At 42.0% G+C, this 18,866-nt stretch overlaps 1 protein-coding gene across 2 annotated transcripts in view; it reads left to right on the top strand.

The window, feature by feature from the left end:
- ITPK1 (inositol-tetrakisphosphate 1-kinase) overlaps positions 1-18,866 on the top strand; it is a 143,179-nt gene that overhangs the window by 102,673 nt on the left and 21,640 nt on the right. For both annotated transcript variants that reach the window (XM_027746092.2, XM_027746093.2), the window contains one exon: positions 18,239-18,337. In XM_027746092.2, the coding sequence (XP_027601893.1) occupies positions 18,239-18,337 (99 nt within the window). The remainder of the gene's footprint in view (positions 1-18,238; positions 18,338-18,866) is intronic.

The following is an 18,866-nucleotide window of genomic DNA, read 5'->3' as shown; positions in this document are numbered from 1 at the left end:
ATCTTACTTCTTTCAGAAAGTGGCTGTTCTAACCTCACAAAGACTGCATAATAACCTGGTACCTTGAAATACAACCTAAATAGCCTAAAGTCCCAAAGCAAGCTTACAGAAGTATGGTTTTTGTTTTTTCTCCAAATCTTGTGCATTAAATGCAAGATTGTCTGATTGCCTGTGCCGTTAAGGGTCTCTACTAAAGACTCAGCACAAGTCTTTGGAGGCAAAATCTAAGATCTTTTGACAGAAACCTGCACTGTGTTATTGAAATGCTTCATTAGAGCAGCCAAACTCTTTCTTTTCCATCCCCAGTGCAGTAGCTTCACTGGCAAAGGATTTGATCGAACTGAAATGCAGAATTCAAAACTTCTTGAGGCAGCTGAGAGGGGAGGGAGCACAATGGAGGCCTGTGTGAATCGGGAGCAGCATGCTGATGATGAATGGGAACAGCAATGTGTTGTTTCTTCTGGTAAATATGAAAGTAGTAGGTGGTACGCTTGAAAAAAAACCCAACATTTTCACTATCCTATACTGCATAGCTAAACAGGGAAATTCAGTGCCACAGAACACTGTGAATGCTGATTTGAGTGTGTTCAAAAAAGCAATTAGATTGATGGCAGAAAAACCTGTTGAGAGCAGATAAACCCTTTACTTTCCTGGAGAAGTCCCTAAAAGGTAGCTAGAAGAGGCTATGACAGGGACAATGTCCTTGTAAGCTTTTGTGGTTTTATACTCTTACCTGGACACCTGCCACTAGCCTTTCTCTCTGCTGACTTTCTATTACGGTCAGACACTGTCCTGATACTGGAAAAAAGTTCCCTTTAGCAAGGGATGCTGAAGATCTCCCTGGCAAATACAGAAAGAAAAGGAAATGGGGAACCTGAAGGAAAATTAAAATACAGAGAAACCAAGTGAATACTAGGAACGGTTTTCACAGGATAGTGTGAACATGTACCCCGTAACTACAAATATACATCTAAGTTTCCATTTTTTGGAAGTATCACAGGGCTTCACAGACCTGGAATGCAGAAGACTAGCCTCATCCTGGGGAACAAAAAGACGTTGCTGATCCTTATTGGATGAATCTTTTTGGTCTCTTAGAAAGACTAGAGAACCTAAATCTGGTTCACATGGTGTGTTTAAGTCCTGCCCCCTCTTTTTCCTCCTATTGATCATATTGCAGTTAGATCGGTGTTGAAATAACAAACCACCTGACATCTTTCGAGAATTCTCTGATGAGTAGCTGGAATGAAATGCATGTAAGGTTATTTTTAAAATGTTCATGCTGGTGCCTGCAGGTTGTACCTGCTGGCTGAGGTGGGATATTGCCTGTGAGGACCCCATCTTGTGCTGAGGAGCAGCTTTTGAACCACTCCTGTGTTCTCCTGAAGAAGTGGTCTGAAATTTGGCTGACTGCAGTTTAACCCTGGGTTTTGGCAGCTCTAAGGCAGAACATAATGACTAGTCTCATGCTGCAGAATATAAGTGCTGCAGAAATGGGATGCAAAGGTTAAAAACAAAATGAAATTAAAATCCTTGGGTATTTTTTGAGAGAAGCTGAAGTAAAATGAGCACAGGTAGGTGCGGAAGTGATCATGAAATGTAATAAATGAAAATCCTTAAAAAAATCTAAAGTTGGTTCTTAGAAAGATACATTACTAAATGTGGTCTCTGAGACTTGTCTGGGATTTCCTGCTTAGTAGGATAAACAGAAAGGGGAGAGGAAAGGTTGGTAACTTCATTCATACTTAACTCTCAAACTCTCGCTAATTTACCGGTTGGCAATGATGTGTTTGCAATGCTTCATTTTTCACTGTGCTACATGAACATCTATCCTGCTATTTGCCTTTCATACAGAAAATTAATTTCTTCTTGTCTGAGATAGGTTTGCAAAAATTTATAGGGGAAGAGCTATAAAAGTAAACCAATATTAGGGTAAAACCCATGAGTGTATTGGCTCGTTGACAGGGATATATTTATAGAATATTCTCTTACTTGGGCAGACTTAAGAAACAGGCATTGAGGACAGGGTGTTTATTTCGATCACAGACCAATAACTATTGCCAAAATGAGCATAATTACTCTTTCATGGTATAGAGGGCAGGGGTCATCCTGCAGGTTTAAAAGCAAATTCAAATAAGCATCTAGCTCAGCCTCATGGGGAAGAATATGAACTGAATAAAGCACATTGCATAGAAGAGTTAGTTTCAGAACATGCCAAGATATCAACTCTGTGCCCTGAGCATGTCTGACTCAGACATGTCTTCTTCTTTGTTCTAGGCAGCAAAGGCTGTGGCAGTGCCATCCTCCTCGAGTTCTCACTTTGTTTGCCTTCCGTAGCCATGAGGTTGCATCCACCTAGGAAAGCTGCTTTTTTTACAGTAGGATTTGGTCCTGCCTCCATGGGAGGATCAAGCCTCCAGCTCCTCCAGCAAGGTGGTTATATTGGTTACAGTAGCACATCCACTTGACAATTGCTCTATGTCATGGCTAGCTTATGACTGAAGTGGGAATGTCACGAGCATCCTGTCCACTCCTGGACTGTGGGTGGGTGCTTGCCTTCTTCCCCAGCCTCACCCTAGAAAAATGCAGTTGAATGACGAGGGCTTGCTGGGAAAGAAGGGACCTTTCTGGTTTTGTGGTTTCCTCATTGGTAAGTCTTGGAACTGATACCTTCCATGAGTCTGTTGGAGTGTAAAGCCTGTGTCCTTGTGCTCCAAACAGGGCTGTCAGAAGGAAATGAAGGAGTTTAGTTCTGCAAGGGTGCATTTAGATGGTGCAGCCCCTAAAGTCCCTAATGACTGTATTAAGTGCTCTGAACCAAAGTCATGTCCTAGACCTCTCATTTATAAAGAAGGAGCAGCAGGGATATGAATTCAGCAGGGTATGAGTTCTGTTAGGCTTTATTCCCTCTGTTCAAAACCGCCTGTTCCTTTCTGGAAGCCTGAACTGTTGCTCTCAGGTGAACAAAGTAGACAGGATGCCTCCCTGCTCTTTGAATTTGTATGAAAGTGGTCTGCAAAATCAAGTAGCAGTAGTGACAGATTTTTGCATGAGTGAGGCTGGCTTACTGCCACTTGCTCTTTGCTGGAACCCTGTCATCCTGGTTGTGACTTTCAAAAGCTGTGATAGCCTAACCACTGTCAGGATCACAGCCGTCCCCCTTGCAGCATTACACAATTCACGATCATCTTTTTTTCACAAGAAACTTGGCATGTTCTCTGCTTCCCCTTTTAGTAAAGCACCAAATCTCCCAATGGTTTCCTGCTTTTGTACTCTGCTATACACTGTGCAGACAATTCCTAAGGAACCTAAGGAAACTGGAATTAAACACTTGATGGAGAAGCTTGAAATGTTGATGTTACATGCCTGAAGACTGGAAAATATTGGCACCTGCTGTGATTTTCTAGTTCTGAACACAGATTATTTTTTTCCCCACTTTCTCAGTTCAGCAGTGTAATTGATACTTGCAATGTCACTTCCTGTGGAGACATTGCAAGGAGCCCTCAGGGCATTTCCTCCTCTTGTTCTGCTAAAACTAAGGGTTTCCCAAGGACAAGCACGTTGTCACACTGAGCCATGGTACATTCCTGACTGTTCTCAGGTCCTATGTCACCTCTGACTCCTGGTACGTTTTTGGAGACAAAATATCACCCCTGCTCTTGGAGTGAGAATCCCCTTCTGTAACTGGCAGCGTGTTGTATTTTGGCACAGAATGAATGTGTTTCTGGAATTGCCTGTACAAGTCTCATATGTCTAACTACAGCATTTGGCTGCTGCAGACAGTGCATAGATGTGACTAATAGCCAGACTTACTGGAACAAAACAAATGCTGGTACTGCTTGAGTTGGTGTCCTGGTAGGGTGCTAACATGTCCTTGTTTGGCAAAACACAGCATTCCTTTCTGAGTGCTTTCCCCTTCTTGCTGAGCTGAATTCAGCAGCTCTGAGAAATAACATCCTCCTCCACATGCATCTTAGAGAGAAGCTGTCAGGTTTTGAAGGCTGTTCCCTGTGAGACCAAAGGTACATCATTCCTGCTTTTTAGCACGAGTGTTGAGTTTGACAGCACCTTCTCTGCAGTGGCCCAATGTCTTCTGTTGCCCTTTTCTCTGGTAATGTGAATAAATCACCCAGAAAAGATGCATATGCTCTGCTTTGCTGATTAATACATGGCACTCGAGTTTCTGCTAACAAATGGCACCAGTGCTGGCCTCGGGGAAGAGGAAGGAAAGCTAAAATGTTCTTGTCAGGACACATTCATGGTCTCAGAAGTCCTCTGTTTGCATAATCTAATCTTCTCCAAATTTGAGTTCCAGTTGGGAAGAGCAGCCTCCCCACCTCAGGGAACTGATGTGCTTGTACAGCACAAAACTCCTGCTTGTTTCTGGAGTGCTTTGAGTGCTGACATGTAGATCCTCGTGTTTGAGAGACTACAGAAATGAGCACATTTGGATACCTACACGGTGCTAGTAGCACAGCTTTGCACTCACGTGAAATCATCCATGGGCACAAAGACGAAAAAAGCAATCAGTAATAATCACAGCAACGCAAGAACATAAAGTTGAAACCAAACAAATGGACAGGGATTTTAGTTCTAGACACATGAGGAAATCTCATATAAGGCTTCAGCTATATGTCTGTGTTATGTATCTTTGCAAATCCTAACATTATTTAGGATCACATTCTACATTCTTGAAAGAAGCCGAAGTGCTTATACTCTGTGTGCTGTTCATAGCTTTTATAAACTTTTCCACTGCACTTTTTTACTTCAGTATTTTTGTATCTATATTTCCTTTCTCTGAATTTAAATGCCTCAACAAATATTGTTATGCTGTGGCATCACACATGGCTGGTGACTTGGGACAGATCCAGGAACTGGTTAAATTCTTGGTTCAGACCATGTCAGGCAGAGAAGATGAGGTTTTCCACCCCTGCCCCCAGGCTGTCTCTTGATGAGCCCTTCTAGGGTTTTGTCTCTCACATTTTCCTTGCTGTAAAATGGGTTGGTGACAAGTGCTGCCTTTGTAAAATGGAGAAGATCTCCAAATGAGAAGTGCTTTAGGAGACCATGGGAGATTTGCTGGAACATCCTGAGCCAGAGCCTGCCACTGAAACCCACTGTTGCTTTGGTCAGTTCAATGAGGGTCTGCTTCAGCTTCCTTGGCAGTAAAATGAAACCCCCATTGGATAGCCCAGGGATGCTGGAATAATCTTTGCATGTGAAACTTTGTATATTTGAAGAGGTTTGTATAAATGAAATGTACATCACTGATAACAGCCTGGATCTTCTATGAGCAGTCTTTCATCTGCATTTGTCTACTTGAAAAGTCTAATCTTAATATATACTCTGTGTTTTAGGTTTTTTTAAATCTTCACAAATACAAGCTAATTCTTTTTATCTACTAGGAAGCAAATTAGTAAAGTTTTGACTGAAAGACATGACTGCATGTCTCAGAAATCTACTAATTGTCCTTGAAGTATTTAACTTTTCCAGGCCTGCAGATATGTTCCACATTTTGAAAATACTATGTCTCTGAATGTCTTCTGTTGCCCTGACTTTGTTACAGCATTTTCAGTCTGTCAAAAAGAAAATGAGTACCCAGATTCCCGAAGCCTGGAAAAAGGTCATTAAATAGATCAGATGAAAAGGAAATAGCATGTCTACTAAATCAGAGATGTTTTATACAAACCATGATGGGTCATGCTGAGAGCTGTCTAGCTTGTTGAGCTTAGCAATGTTTCTCTTCTCGAAAATTAGCCAAGAGTTTAGCTCTTTCCATAATGTTCTAATCCACCTACAGAGCAGAGTTCAGATCCTGCAACTGGTATGGTATCAATCTGGCATTCTTCTGACTGGGTAGTCCTTAATACTTCTCTGATTACAACATAATTAAGAATAGAGTTTAGCCCATGATTTTACTTACCCTGTTAGTAGCATTTAAATTCTTTTGTGTGGGACATATCATATTGTAGGGCATAGGATTTTGACATATCTTTGCAGCACTGTCACACCCCAAAAAGTGGGTTGAAAAACACTCAGCAGGTGCCCATCAAGTACTCTTAAGTTCTTGCAACTATTTACTTCTCAAAGAAGTGCATTTTCTGAAGACACAGGATGTTACTTTTCCTTTCGGAAAGGATCTGTTGGATACTGGGAACTGACACTGAACACAAGGGGAACTTTCCTCTTCACTGGCCAGATACTCGGTGCTGCAAAGTATGGTAGTGTTTTCTAAATGGATACGTCTGTGTGGCTCAAGGCATCTTCCAGAGGATTCATCTCTGAGTCACTGTCAGGTCAGGCAGTGGAACAGGTTGCCCAGAGAAGTTGTGGATGCCCCATCACTGGAAGTGTTCAAGGCAAGGTTGTATGGGGCTCTGAACAACCTGATGTAGTGGAAGGTGTCCCTGCCCATGGCAGAGGGGTTGGAACAAGATGATCTTTAAAGTCCCTTCCAACCCAAACCATGGGCTTCTATGAAATCAGTCATGAGTTCTCTGTCCTCCTGGGCTTCTCTTTGGGGTGTTTCTGCATGTGGACATCTCCTCCACCCTTGCTGTCATGCTTGGGTTCAGTGTAGTAACTGAGGCCAGAAAATGATAGGTATTTGTTTGTGTTTTCAGACTATACAGGTCAGCATTGTTCCCTGCAAGACAGGAATACACATTTCAGGAAAACAGGAAGATTACTTTGCAGCAACAGTTCTCTTGAAGGTAATTGTCTGGCAGCAAAGGACAGTTCAGTACATCTCACACTAGCTAAAATTTACTTGTATATGCAGTACTAGGACTTTACTAACAGAGGGTAGAGATGTGTCCAGAGGTGACTAATTTCAAACTGCTGAATGTATAAGGTAAATCACTGTCCAAATGTGCCCATTTCCACTGGCTTCACTGGTACACAGACAGCTTGCAGAAACATGTTGGCTGGAGTTAGGTGAGATGAATTCCCCTTTCTGTCACAGTTATCCATTGGCACATGGCTTCTTGGAACTCAAAGCCAAACTCAAGAACCTGCTGTCACAGGGTGCCTGGCTCCTGGTGCTGCCATGTGTGCTGGCACATCAGTCAGGGACTCCGCTCTGATGGAGTTGTCCTTCCTCCCTCTGCCTCTTTATTGCCGTCTCCTGTCTGTGCAAGTGTTATTGGAGGAGATCAAGTGCTGGACTTGCTGCTTTGAAGCATTGAGGTTTTCATGGAATAAGTGGCTTCTGGCTACTTCTAGATGCTTGGCATGCTCAGTGTCAAACCAGGGAAGGGCATTGATTGCACCAAAGATGTGGCCAAAGACACAGTGTCACAGTGCCAGAGAAGACAGAAGTAGAAACCACTTTGTCCTGGATACTGCTAGAAGTGTGGCATCTTATCAGATGACATCCACAGAAATAACGAGCTGGGACACATGCTTCTTCCAATTCAGCAGGCACTACCTTTCCTTCATGATCCCAGACAGAATCCTGGGGGGCACAAGATTTCCTCCTTGCAACCTGTCAGCAGCATGGAAATAGTGTCCTAAACCAATAGCTTCCTAAACCAACACAGTTTTGTGGTAATGGGTAAGGTAGGGGGTAAGGTTCTTGCCTAGCAGTATTTTCTCACAGGTATTGCACGGGTTTGATGAGTATTGGGTTTCAGTCTGGGAATGCTGTTCCATGGAATATTTACCCAGAGTGCTTTGCAGTTGTTTAGGAAAAGAGATGTACAGGGCTGTCTAAAGACTTTTTAACAACAGAAACCAATCCAATTTAAACAAAGTGGTGTGTGTGCATTCCTTTGCTGTAGTTATACTAACATAATTAGAACAGAAAAACACACACCAACAAAGCTTTCCCACGTAGATAGGTCTTTGCTCTTTTTCTTTCTGGTGTTTAAAATACACATAGCTTGTTTGTCTCAGAAGTTATTTCTTCTCATTGGTTTTGGAGTGGGCCCAGTCCACCTCACTTTGGAAAAATGATCAAGTTGTACCCTTGGTTGCAGCAGCCTTGGTTGATGCACCCTACTCCAGTTAAGGCATTCAAACAAGTACAGAGCAGAATCCTTCAAGACCAGAACGAGTGTTTCAGTTACATTTTTCCTAAGCACTTCAGGATTGTCTACAAGTCTTCTATAAGATCTTAATTTGAAAATACAAAATGTTTCTGAATAGAAAATCCTGTTCATTTGAGTTTGTTCCTTCCACACCACAAAGTGCAAGGTCTGAATGGTGAGCAGTGTAGAAGGCAAAAGTCCCACATGTGTTGGAGAAGATTGTTTACCTGTGCAAAGACAGTGTTGGGGCAGAACATTAGCTTCTTGTTTCCCATGTTACATGTAAATTTGGGGACCATGATAATTTGCTTATGTTATTAAGCTGATATTGAAGTCTCTGCTTAGGTATCTGTAAAGAGTTCTTTCCACTGTTGTTACTGAAGTGCCAAATTCTTACGTTTCATCCATGGCACAGGAAGAAGCACATGGCTGTTGTATAGTTGTGTTCTGGGTGGGTGCTTTGCATAATGAAACTCAAATGAAATCAGTGATCACCAAGTCTCTGGCAAGTCCTTTTGACCTCACAGCACGGAGGAGGCCCCCCAGCATAGCCGATGGGAGATGCCCAGCCATAGGGTTTGCTGTCAGCCCTGCTCAGCTGTGCAGTGGCAGTGATGTGCCTCTCCTATTATTCGGTGTTATCCCAAGATCTTGCTATATTTTATAGATCTACATGTTAACTCCTGCACTTCACTTTGTCCCCACATAAATGTGAGTTGGTAAGGCAGGTAGTTATTCACATTTCCCCTATCATTGCTGTTATGGTTTGGAACAGGAGCCAAAAGCCATATTCCTCCCTGGCTCGAGCTGGGGCACAGGTGCTACAGGAATCTATTTTGAACTCCTTGTGGGCTGCTGCTTTGCCTCTGCCCCAGCATGTATAGATTGGAAGTGGTATTTACTGAAAGCATGGGACATGCGTTGTGCAGTCTCTCCCAGGATTTAGCTTTCAAAAGCTCATTAAACTGATCTGGTTAAGGGCCATCAACCCTCTTAGATTAGAGATATCAAGAGCTTCAGCGGGCTCTACTCTTCTGGGTACTCTAATATCTTCAAATGAACTCTGTCATGGACAAGAAAATGCTGCCTGTGTCATGTCTGTCATCGTGCCCCCTGCCATGAATGTACTCCCTGGTGTTTTTCTATTTTATTAGACAATGTCCTCTGTATAATAGAAGGAAAGACTGATTCTTCAACTGAGAGGAAGTAACTGATTTAAGAGTTACGTGCAAATAAATTCAGTAAGGAGTTCAGCATTGGGCCTTCACAGCTTACCTTAAATGCCTGGGAATGATTAGCATCCCACTGTATGGAACAAACTCGTGTCAGTTTTTTTGTGTGCATTAGGTGGTTGTGAGGAACTTTGGTGCTACGTATCTGTTTAAGTTTGAGGGCCCTGGTGCTCATATCTTGTTCAAGCTCCAGCACATAGTATATAACAACATATTTGCTCCCAGTCTGGTGGTCCCTGGCCATTTTCAAGCTCTGTGTGTGTATACAGTGAAGTGCACACCACTATCTTTTCTTATCTCTCTAGACCAGGGGGATGCAAAACTAACATCCCATCGGCTCCTATCCTGGACATGTGTAGTTTGCAAGTCGAAGTTTAGCTTGGAAATTGTTTTGTACTAGTCTAAGTAGTTTCTTAGCTCAGTATTTGGGAGAGAAAACATGAAAAATGCTGCATCTGGACCATTATATACCTTTTGTATTACACAGGAAAGAGTCATATTTGGACACTGGCTCTTGGTTCTGAGACTCATTTATCATTCTACATAATAGGGTTGTCCATGTTGGTAAGAGTACTAAAACTGGGGACTTCTGTCACTTGAGAATGGCAATGCTAACTATAATTCCTATATTCAACATACACAGATAAGCATTTGAAACAATATACAAATATATATTGTATATACTAATACATATTGTATATACAAATTACTGTTTAGACAGTTGAGTTGGTTTTATTAGGGATTCAGGTATTCACACTGACTCTGACATTTGCATTTTAATATAGGGCAGACATGCAGAGTAGATTTTGCATTGTCTCTCTTCTGGAAATGCCTTTGGGGTTTCACAGACACCAATACTTTCAATGCCAGAGTTCTGAGCGGAACATTATTGGGGTAAAAATGCAGAAAAGGCTTCTTTGAGTTTGCCAAACAATTCCTTTCATTTTTTTCCTTGATGAGGAAAATTACTTTCTTTCTTCCTGTAACATTGGAAACACTCCTGCCTGTAAAATGAGTTCCTAAGTTTTGGTACAGCTTCAGTATTCTAAGGACTAAATGTTACTGTTTCAACAAAAGCTGTTCTGGCAGGTTTTCTCCACCCTTCATCATTACTTATAAGATAGTTTTGCCTAACCTTCTCCACACAGAGTTTAAGAAGCACCAGAAGGTTTATTTCCTTCTTCTGGAAAGCTGGTCCATTTGCCTCCTTTTTCTGTGGTGAGATGTGCTTGGTTTTTTAACTTCAGCTGAAAAGCTTCCCGTCTCTTGCATTTGCAAGGTGGTGAGTAGCTGCTCTTACCTGCTGAAAAATGGGGCTATTTGAGGATGAACACACATGTCCCGACCTTTACTCTGTCTCCTGAATGAGATAAATTTTCACCTCTTGACTTGTTACATCGCCATGAGTTCACTTTATCGGCTCTGTCATGACTGTGTTTCACCACAGTCTATTTTAACTGAAGGCAGGTCTGTAGCTGTGCTCCTCTACTGACAGGTACCTGTGAGGCTCCATCACCTTACAAATGAGCTGAATGCTTATTTGCAAAACCTGCTTCTTTCAGCCTGAGCACCCAAGAGAGGAGGTGAATTCCCTTCAGAAAGTAGCATTCTGCTCACTAAAGAAAGTGGGTGTAAGATGAAAGTCTAGATCCAAAAGGTACAGAAGGATTCTGTACAGACTGTAGTTTTGTGAAATGGTTGTCTCTGAAGAAGAGTTCATCTGAGGGAAAAAACTCCATCAGGTTGGTTTTGCTATGACTTTTCCCTTTATTTCTTCTTTATATTTTATACTTTCTGTTCAATTTAAGCTGATTTCATCATGTTCAAAAACCATAATTAGCACTCCTAAATTGCAAGGAAATGGCATGTTATTGGGAATTTTTTTTAAAAATTTCTCTTATGTATTCAGTTGTGAGATTTTCTCACTTGCTGCCCAAATGCTTCAAAATCACTACTTTATTAAAAAGCAAGACTGCTGCTTGGCAGATGTTCCATTTAACATAGATAGATATTTGGTGCATATTTCCTTGGATGTCATTCTTAGGGTAAGCTTGAAATTGTGCCCTTAAAGCTGAGTCTACTCTGCCCTCTTGTGTCTTTGGAATGTGCTGCCAAATGTGCTGCTCCCAAAATACAGCTGCTGTATCATGAGAACTGGAATTTTTCCCCCACAGACTTAAGAGTAAGATGCAAGCATACAGATATTCAGATTGCATTGATTCTTCAATGATGAGCACAGATCAACGTATGTTTGAATTAAATCTGTTTTGTCAATATTCCTCATGCACACACATTTCTGAGGGGAGGGGAAAACAACTTGAGAGTATTTTTAGTACAGCTCAGAAGTGCTGAAATAAACCTGTTGAAATTGTGGGGCTTATGAATGAAGTTTTTTGGTTTATGAAGCTTCAACTGCAAAATTACCAGCTACAGAAAGGAATGAAGAAGCGTTTCTTCCAGTTCATAGGGGCTGGACTGCTGTGAAGTTGGGGTTGGCTTAGCTTGACTGACTCTGGGACATACTAAGTTTTGACTCTAGCAGAAGTGACAGTCCAAAGCTTACAAGGATCATTAAAGGGGTGCCAAAGGGCAAAAATCTGTAGTGGTTTAAGATAGCTTTGAGGTTCAGCTAAGCTAAGGTTCAGCTGCATGCTTAAAAAAAAAACCCTGCCAGCTTCTCTGGGTTGGGTTTTTTGGTTGAAAATGAACTTAGAAGGCAGGGGTGAGATGAAAGTTAAGATTTCCTCCTTTTATTATATTAGGAGAAAAAGACATTGCCCTGACTGTGTATTCTTTCTATCCCCACAGGAACAGAGTACTGCGGTGCAAGCTGGTGGAATCACAGTTTACTAAAAATATATTTATTTTTGAAGAGTTTAAAATGTTTTCAAATCACAGAGCCAACTATTCTATTAAAGAGTGGCTTTTCTCAACAAAGTAGGAAGTTTGAAATTTGTTATGGTCTGCTGTAAATCTTTCTGATAGTTTAAGGCTTAACATTTGCTCTGTGAACAGTTGGATGATAACTGGCCTAAGCCAGTCCTGATTTTGACATGGATGTTTTTCTGCTTGAGGGTTTTTACACCAGAGACCAGCACTTTCTAGAAGCATCTTTGTCATTTCTCTGCGTAACACATTGTGTGATGTGGAGGTCGTGTACCCAGTTTCTTCAGAAATAACCCTGGCAACCTTTCTGGTCACAGAGAGCAACTCAGGCACAAGCTGTGCTCCATTTGGAATTGCTAAACAGAATTAAGGGATCTAGGTGTTCCAAGTCTGTTGCACACCTGGGGGACTCCAGGCCTCCTCTTGTACTCCTTTGACAAACTGTGTCTTCCTGTTTCACAGATTCGCTGTACTAACTTCTTTTACCTTTCCCTTGTCCTCAGCACATCCCTCTTTTGGTCCTCCTGTTTGTAAACACATAATAAGACACTGCTAATGACAAAGTACTGAGCCTGGTCAAAAGACAGGATATTCTTTAAACACTAAAGAATATGTGTTTATGTTTTTCCAGTAGCACTCTCAGGATTTTGGTTGCTGATGCTCAGACTGAAGCCTCAAACAAGTAGTTTGTTCAGCTATTGTAATGACTCCAGTAGCATCAAAAAGTCTTTTTCCTGAAACTCCTTAAACCAGCTCCATAAAGCTCTGCCTCACCAAGAGAGGGTGAAGCCTTCTCCCCACTTCACAAATGGGAGCTCAGACATGGAATGGGTTTGGTGACTGTGTCATGGTCTCGTGGCAAGAGGTTGATGGTGCTGGGAATAAATACTTGTTTTTCAGCCTCTCTACTGCGCTTCCTAATCCCTAGGTTAGGTAATGAAGGATGGTGAATTACAAGGTAGGAGACATGTTGAGACTGTAAATCTGAAGTTAAATCGGCAGTGGCCTCCTCACAGTTTGTTTTTTTTTCCTAGCCACAGGTTTTGAGCTAGTCTCACAGACGGCCATGAATTCTCTTTCAACTTCTTTTCTGAAGAGAAGGAAATACAGTTTGTTGATTTATGAATGCAGAGCATTGGATTTGCAGTCTATTATTTATTTTCTTACTGGTCCAAAATCATAAGGACCAAAGAAATCTGAATAAGACACTATTTTATGGTTCTTCTATTCTTATGGTTTATTTTTTTCCCCATGGGCATCCACAGCTGCCCTCTGTGTCAGTACTTCTCAAACTTCTACAGTACAAGGACTATCTACCCTCATCAAAAACCATCCAGAGACTGTCTTGTACAGCCCTTCCATTTTTACTATCAAGATTTGGTTTAACTGAGATCAGCCATATATTACTCTTATTTTTCTTCTATCTGTTTTGCCTGCCTGCCAAATCAGAGTGTGTGTTGAGTGTGTGGTTTCTTGTGCCTTCTTCCTTTTGGGAGTTTGGATATCCTGTGATTGTTTGGCATTCTGTCTGCAGGCCATCAGTGGTGCACAGGCCCTGAGAGAAGCACTACTCAGCATCTCTTACTGAAGCAAGCCTGGAGTATAAAGATTTACACCAATTCTCACTGCCAGAAAACTCTCTTTTCCAAGCCAGTTTTTAGTCTGCATCTTCCCCATCTTCACATCCCATTGCTCCTGTCACTGTTGTTGAACTTCACCTGGAGTAATCCCCTCCTGGCACTGACTCCTTGGTTTGAGTGCTCTTTTACCTTTCTGTTGTTGGTTAGCTGTGTTACTCCCTCTGTAAACTGGCCTTCATCAGTCAAGTCTTCCACCTTCTTAATAGTGTTGTTCCTGTGTGGGAATGGAACAGTGCTCTGACAGAGCTCCCCCCACAGCAGGACATGCCAGAGATCACTGCCCCGGTGCTGTGAGTGCTGCCAGTCACCTGTGACCTCTTAGTGCTGCCTTGCTGTCTTCAGGGGTCCCACTGCTAACGCTCCCCCTGCCTTTGCAATGAACATGATCCCAGCCATGATCTCCATTCAAGGATGAGGGAGGGATAAAGTGTAGGTAGCAGTGGAAGAACAGAAATAACAGTTGAAAAAAAGAACGGCATAGGTGAGAAATGGGGATGGGGGTGAGAAAAAATACAGGAAGTAAGACAGAGGAGAGAGAGCTCCCTGTGAGAAGAAAAGGGAGCACATTTGAAGGAAAATATGGAAAGCAGACACCACAAAGTTTGTGCCAAGGCATACAATAAAAATGAGGACAAGGATGGGGGAGGAACAGAGTGACAGAATTTTGACTTTTAAATTTAATTACAGTATGTTGTTTCTAACAACAAAAGTGCTACAGATACTCTTGGTAGTTGTCTGAAATGAGAGCTGAACCCTCTCCTGATCTGAAGGAATCTTTCCTTGTTGCTGTTAGGTTGGCAGTTCTGGACCTGACAAGGTCCACCTGGAGTCCTGGCCATATTTCAAAGGCAGGACTCCCAGAGACAACCAGGCAGTTAGGAAAAAAAGAAAGTGTGCACTACAGCAATGTACACCTCTTAATTCACAGCAGTCCTTTGACTTACGAACAGATTTTTCCTGCTGATATCTTCAGTTCAGCATACTCTTCATGAGGATAGGGGTAATAACTGTGGTTATCTTTTTATTGTGTGATACAGTGTATGCACCCAAAAGGAGGGAGGAAGTGCCTGAGTTTTAATTTCAGATCCAATGTGAAAAGCATAAAAATTGCTTTTGTAATAATCGTTTGGGATTTAAGGTCACTTGTACATAGCCAAGGATGGAAGATGAGGCAGAGTCTTTTCCAAACTTGCTGTTTTAGAAGAAGAGTCTTCCAGTCAGTAGCATCTCAGTAGCATCTCAGTGCACAACAAAGAACTGAGTATTGATGGTTGAAGAGCAATAGCATCAGCTCCTTGCATAGGTTCTGCATTGTATCAGGTCTGTGTTCTGACACATACAGAGTCACTTCTGCTAGCAGTACATGGCCAGTGCAGCTCCATGAGAGGTGTGGCCTGGCTGTGAACTCATGCTATAGTAGTTCTCAGACTGCTTTTATGAAAGTGCTTTGTCCATACTAGGGCTCTCAGGTGCAAATGAGAATATTGCTTGGTTTTAGACTAGAGGATTAGGCTGTAGCATCAACAGGGTTAGAGTTAGGTGGAGCCAGAATCATGTCACCCTTCTCACCTCTAGACTGTTATGTTTATTTGTTTGTATGTATTTACTGTCATTCTTTCTAGCAGTGATTTTCCATGGTGTCTTGTCACAGCTGGTTTGTGAAGAAGCAGTGACAGTACCAAGGGTCCAGCACCTGACCACAGCTCAGTAATTTCACATTAAAGCAGTTTAGTTTGGCAGGAGGAGAGAGGAGGGTTTGGTGTGCCACTGGGTGTTCATTTGCACAATGTGGATCATATGCACAATGTGTAGTCCCATGCTGATGTAAATTAGTACTGAATTGACCCTCAGCCATTGAATTAGGTCTGTCCTAGATCTCAGTGCAGAGAAGGTGTGCAGAGTCTCCTGTCAGTCTGATAGCAGGAGCTTGGTGATGAGAGAAAGCTTTAGCATGTGTTTGCCACCCTGGGAAGGAGAAGAGGATGATTGCTAGCAGCTGGAGGACTTTTTTTTTAAACCTACAGCTATCTTCAGCATTTCAGTGTGTGCAATTAAACTCAGAGAGGCAGTTTTCTAGCTGTAGGCTGTACTGAAATCTTGTGTTGAGCAAGGGTTTGTTTGTCCACAGGTCTGGCTGTGAATTAGTGGTCTGTTTTAGAGGTTTCAGTGGGATAGAATTATCTTCTTGGTGGAGAAAATGCCAATGCTGTGCAACATCAGCGGGAGCACTTTGAGATGCTAAGAGTCTTCTCTGCTACTTTTTGTTGATCCACATGGTCTTTTCTAAGTACAATGTCAAAGGAATTACTGTTTGCCCCTTCCTTCATCTCCCCATGCAAGTTTCATGTAATCAGCAGGAAAACTGAATCTTCCCTGTCTCCTGTTCCTGTTTGCATGAGAGAGAAACGGAGGGAAGTGAGATGGAACCATACGTCCCTCTGCATCTGCACTCTGAAGGCAAAGTTATTTGTGAGTCTTAAGCATGTGGGTGGGAGAGCTGCCAAGCCAAAGTTGTTCCCAAGTATCTGTAATCTAAATCTTATTCCTTTAATTCATCCAACTAAGGAACTTTCGGTCTGGCAAAGGCTTGTAAATATTACAGTACCTGTCACTTTTGGATGCTGCTTTCTGTTTTCATAGCAGCAAACTGAAAGCTTTGAAGTCTGGGATGTTTTGTTTAGCTTTGTAGAGGTTGACCTCAAAGCATCAATCTTTCTGCTCCTTTTAGAACGTATGAAAATAGCCTTTTCTTTTCTCAGAAAACTTCTTGTTAACAACAGCACTGCTAATGGTCAGAGTTCTCAGATATTCTCAAAGCCTTGAGGATGTATTGAGATATGTATACCAAAATATAGAGTTTTGCATCTCTGTAATTTTCAGAGATGATTCAATTTTCTTTATATATATACTTATAATGAAATGAAAAGCATTAATCTAAACAATGTTTATGAAGTGATTTCTGAATGCATGGCTCTCTCAGAGTATATGGTTAACTTTGCTGGGATTTTAGTTCACATATACTTTTCAGTTTCTGCACCATCTGGACAGAATGGGCTCCACCTGTTCGGATTCTCTGTGCTCACTAGGTTAGATGTGAATGGGAATAACAGTCATGTTTTGCTTATTTTTAATACAAGTTGCTGGTTGGTATAAACCTGTGACTTGAGTTTGCCAGATACAGTTGCTCCCATCATTTGTGCTCATCTCCAGTTGCTTCTTGGAGGAAAGTGTCACAGTGTTTCTCTTGAAATAAGTCTTAAAAGCGAGTCCTGGCAGACCCATTCTGAATTACATTCAGTACTGTGCAGCTAACTCAAGTTATAACTCCTTGATGGCTCCAAAGTTAACCTGGTCACATCTAAAACTCCATGAAGGTAGTACTTTAAAGACTAAGTACTTTAAAGACTGTGCTCCCTGAGGAGGTAAATTGGATAGTCGCTTGTACGTGGGTGATGTTCTTGATTTGGATTTTGTCAATGTGTGCACAGCTTTTGTCTGAAAATCCTTGGGCCTGCTGACCTGTCCTGGAGCCGTGGCTGAAGCCAAGGTTCTCTTTGCACTTGAAATTTAAACCCAACCCTCTTGAGCAATTTATGCTCAAGTGCTGTGAGTCTTACAGTGGTTTCTCCCTTTCCTGCTGCATTCCTAGGGGAATCTAAGTATTCTTACAGTGAACAGGAGGTGAATCCTAGAGCAAGTCAACCTACTGAGTCACTAAGAGGGCTTGGTTTTGACCCCAGCCTTCCCACAACCCCATGTGAACAGCGCAACATCAGCAGAAACACTCTGCAGGAGACCTGCTCTGTTCAATTTTACCATGGTTCCTGTGTTCTTTCTCTTTAACCAGACCACACTGAGCAGTCTTGACATGGTGTCTTGGTGTCTCAGTGGTGCTCTGACTGGCTTTGCCAGACCAAATGAGCACTGCTTTTGTGGCAGAGAGGTCCCAATGAACAGCAGTACGTATTACATGACTGGCACCTTGTCTGAAGTAAATCTACACTGGAATCTGCCACCTGAGGAGCCCTACAGGGATGATGGCTTTGTGAGACTGCCTGTTCCAGTCACAATTGATGACCATTCAGTTTTTTGCAAAATGTTTTAGAAAATTATGATTGAAGGCATAAAGTTAAGAGCTAAGATCCCAATTGCTTTTCACCTCACTAGCTAAGTCTTCTGCAGCTGCATGTTCCTAAGCAGGTGATCATTTTTGCTGCCTGACTGAAAATACTGGCTTTATATTTCCATTTAGATTATCTGAAAATTGGGCCTTTCATCTTCTAAAATGTTTCCAGAAACCCAAATTCAGTCTTGGCTTCTAATCTTTCTGATGCTTTAATTTCAGCTGTTAAGGTGGACTATCAAGAAGCAGTTAGTATGGAGAGAGCTGTTCATGATGCAGCTGAGAACTTAAACCCCTCATCTCAATTTGAGTCTTTTTTTTGTCTTGCAGATGAGAGGATCTGTTCACCACCCTTTATGGAGCTGACAAGTGCCTGTGGAGAAGATACCTTGGAGCTTATAGAGAAGAATGGACTGGCATTCCCATTCAGTATGTACATGGGCTTTTTCTTGGTGCTTCTAGTAGGTTCTGAATATTGCACATGCATCCCCTAAGGCATAGCCAACATTGTAGGAGTGTGGGTTTCACTGCCAAAAGTGTCACGGTTGTTAAAACCTTCCTAAAATAAATGCTCTAAAGCAGCGTTTGGAATGAGGAACAAAGCCTCCCTATCAGCTTTTACTTTGCCTTTTATTGATGTTCCTTACTTTAAACACCTCACTAAAGTAAACATGCATTCCTGGGAAATGCTAATAGTTCTAACAAAGTTAGCCTCTTGCCCTGAACTTGTGCAAGGTGTTTCTCCTGCCAGCTGCATTCATTGTTTTTCTTGAGAAAATCACTGCCTTGCTGATTGTCCTCTTTTTTCACCCACCTCTCCCTTTCCCTGATCCAGACTACAAATATAATCATAGACAGTAGAAGAAAAAGGGTAAAAAACTACCATATGTAAAAGACTCCAAGGGCCCACAGCCTCAAACAGCTGCTATGAACTGTTTGTGCTTTGTAGCAAGTTTCA

Source organism: Pipra filicauda, unplaced genomic scaffold (genome assembly GCF_003945595.2).
Source record: "Pipra filicauda isolate LSUMZ 115617 unplaced genomic scaffold, ASM394559v2 scaffold27_size4233163_pilon, whole genome shotgun sequence".
In the NCBI taxonomy this organism is placed as follows: domain Eukaryota; kingdom Metazoa; phylum Chordata; class Aves; order Passeriformes; family Pipridae; genus Pipra; species Pipra filicauda.
Note: the sequence above shows the minus strand (reverse complement) of the source record. Positions and strands in the feature narration are given on the sequence as shown.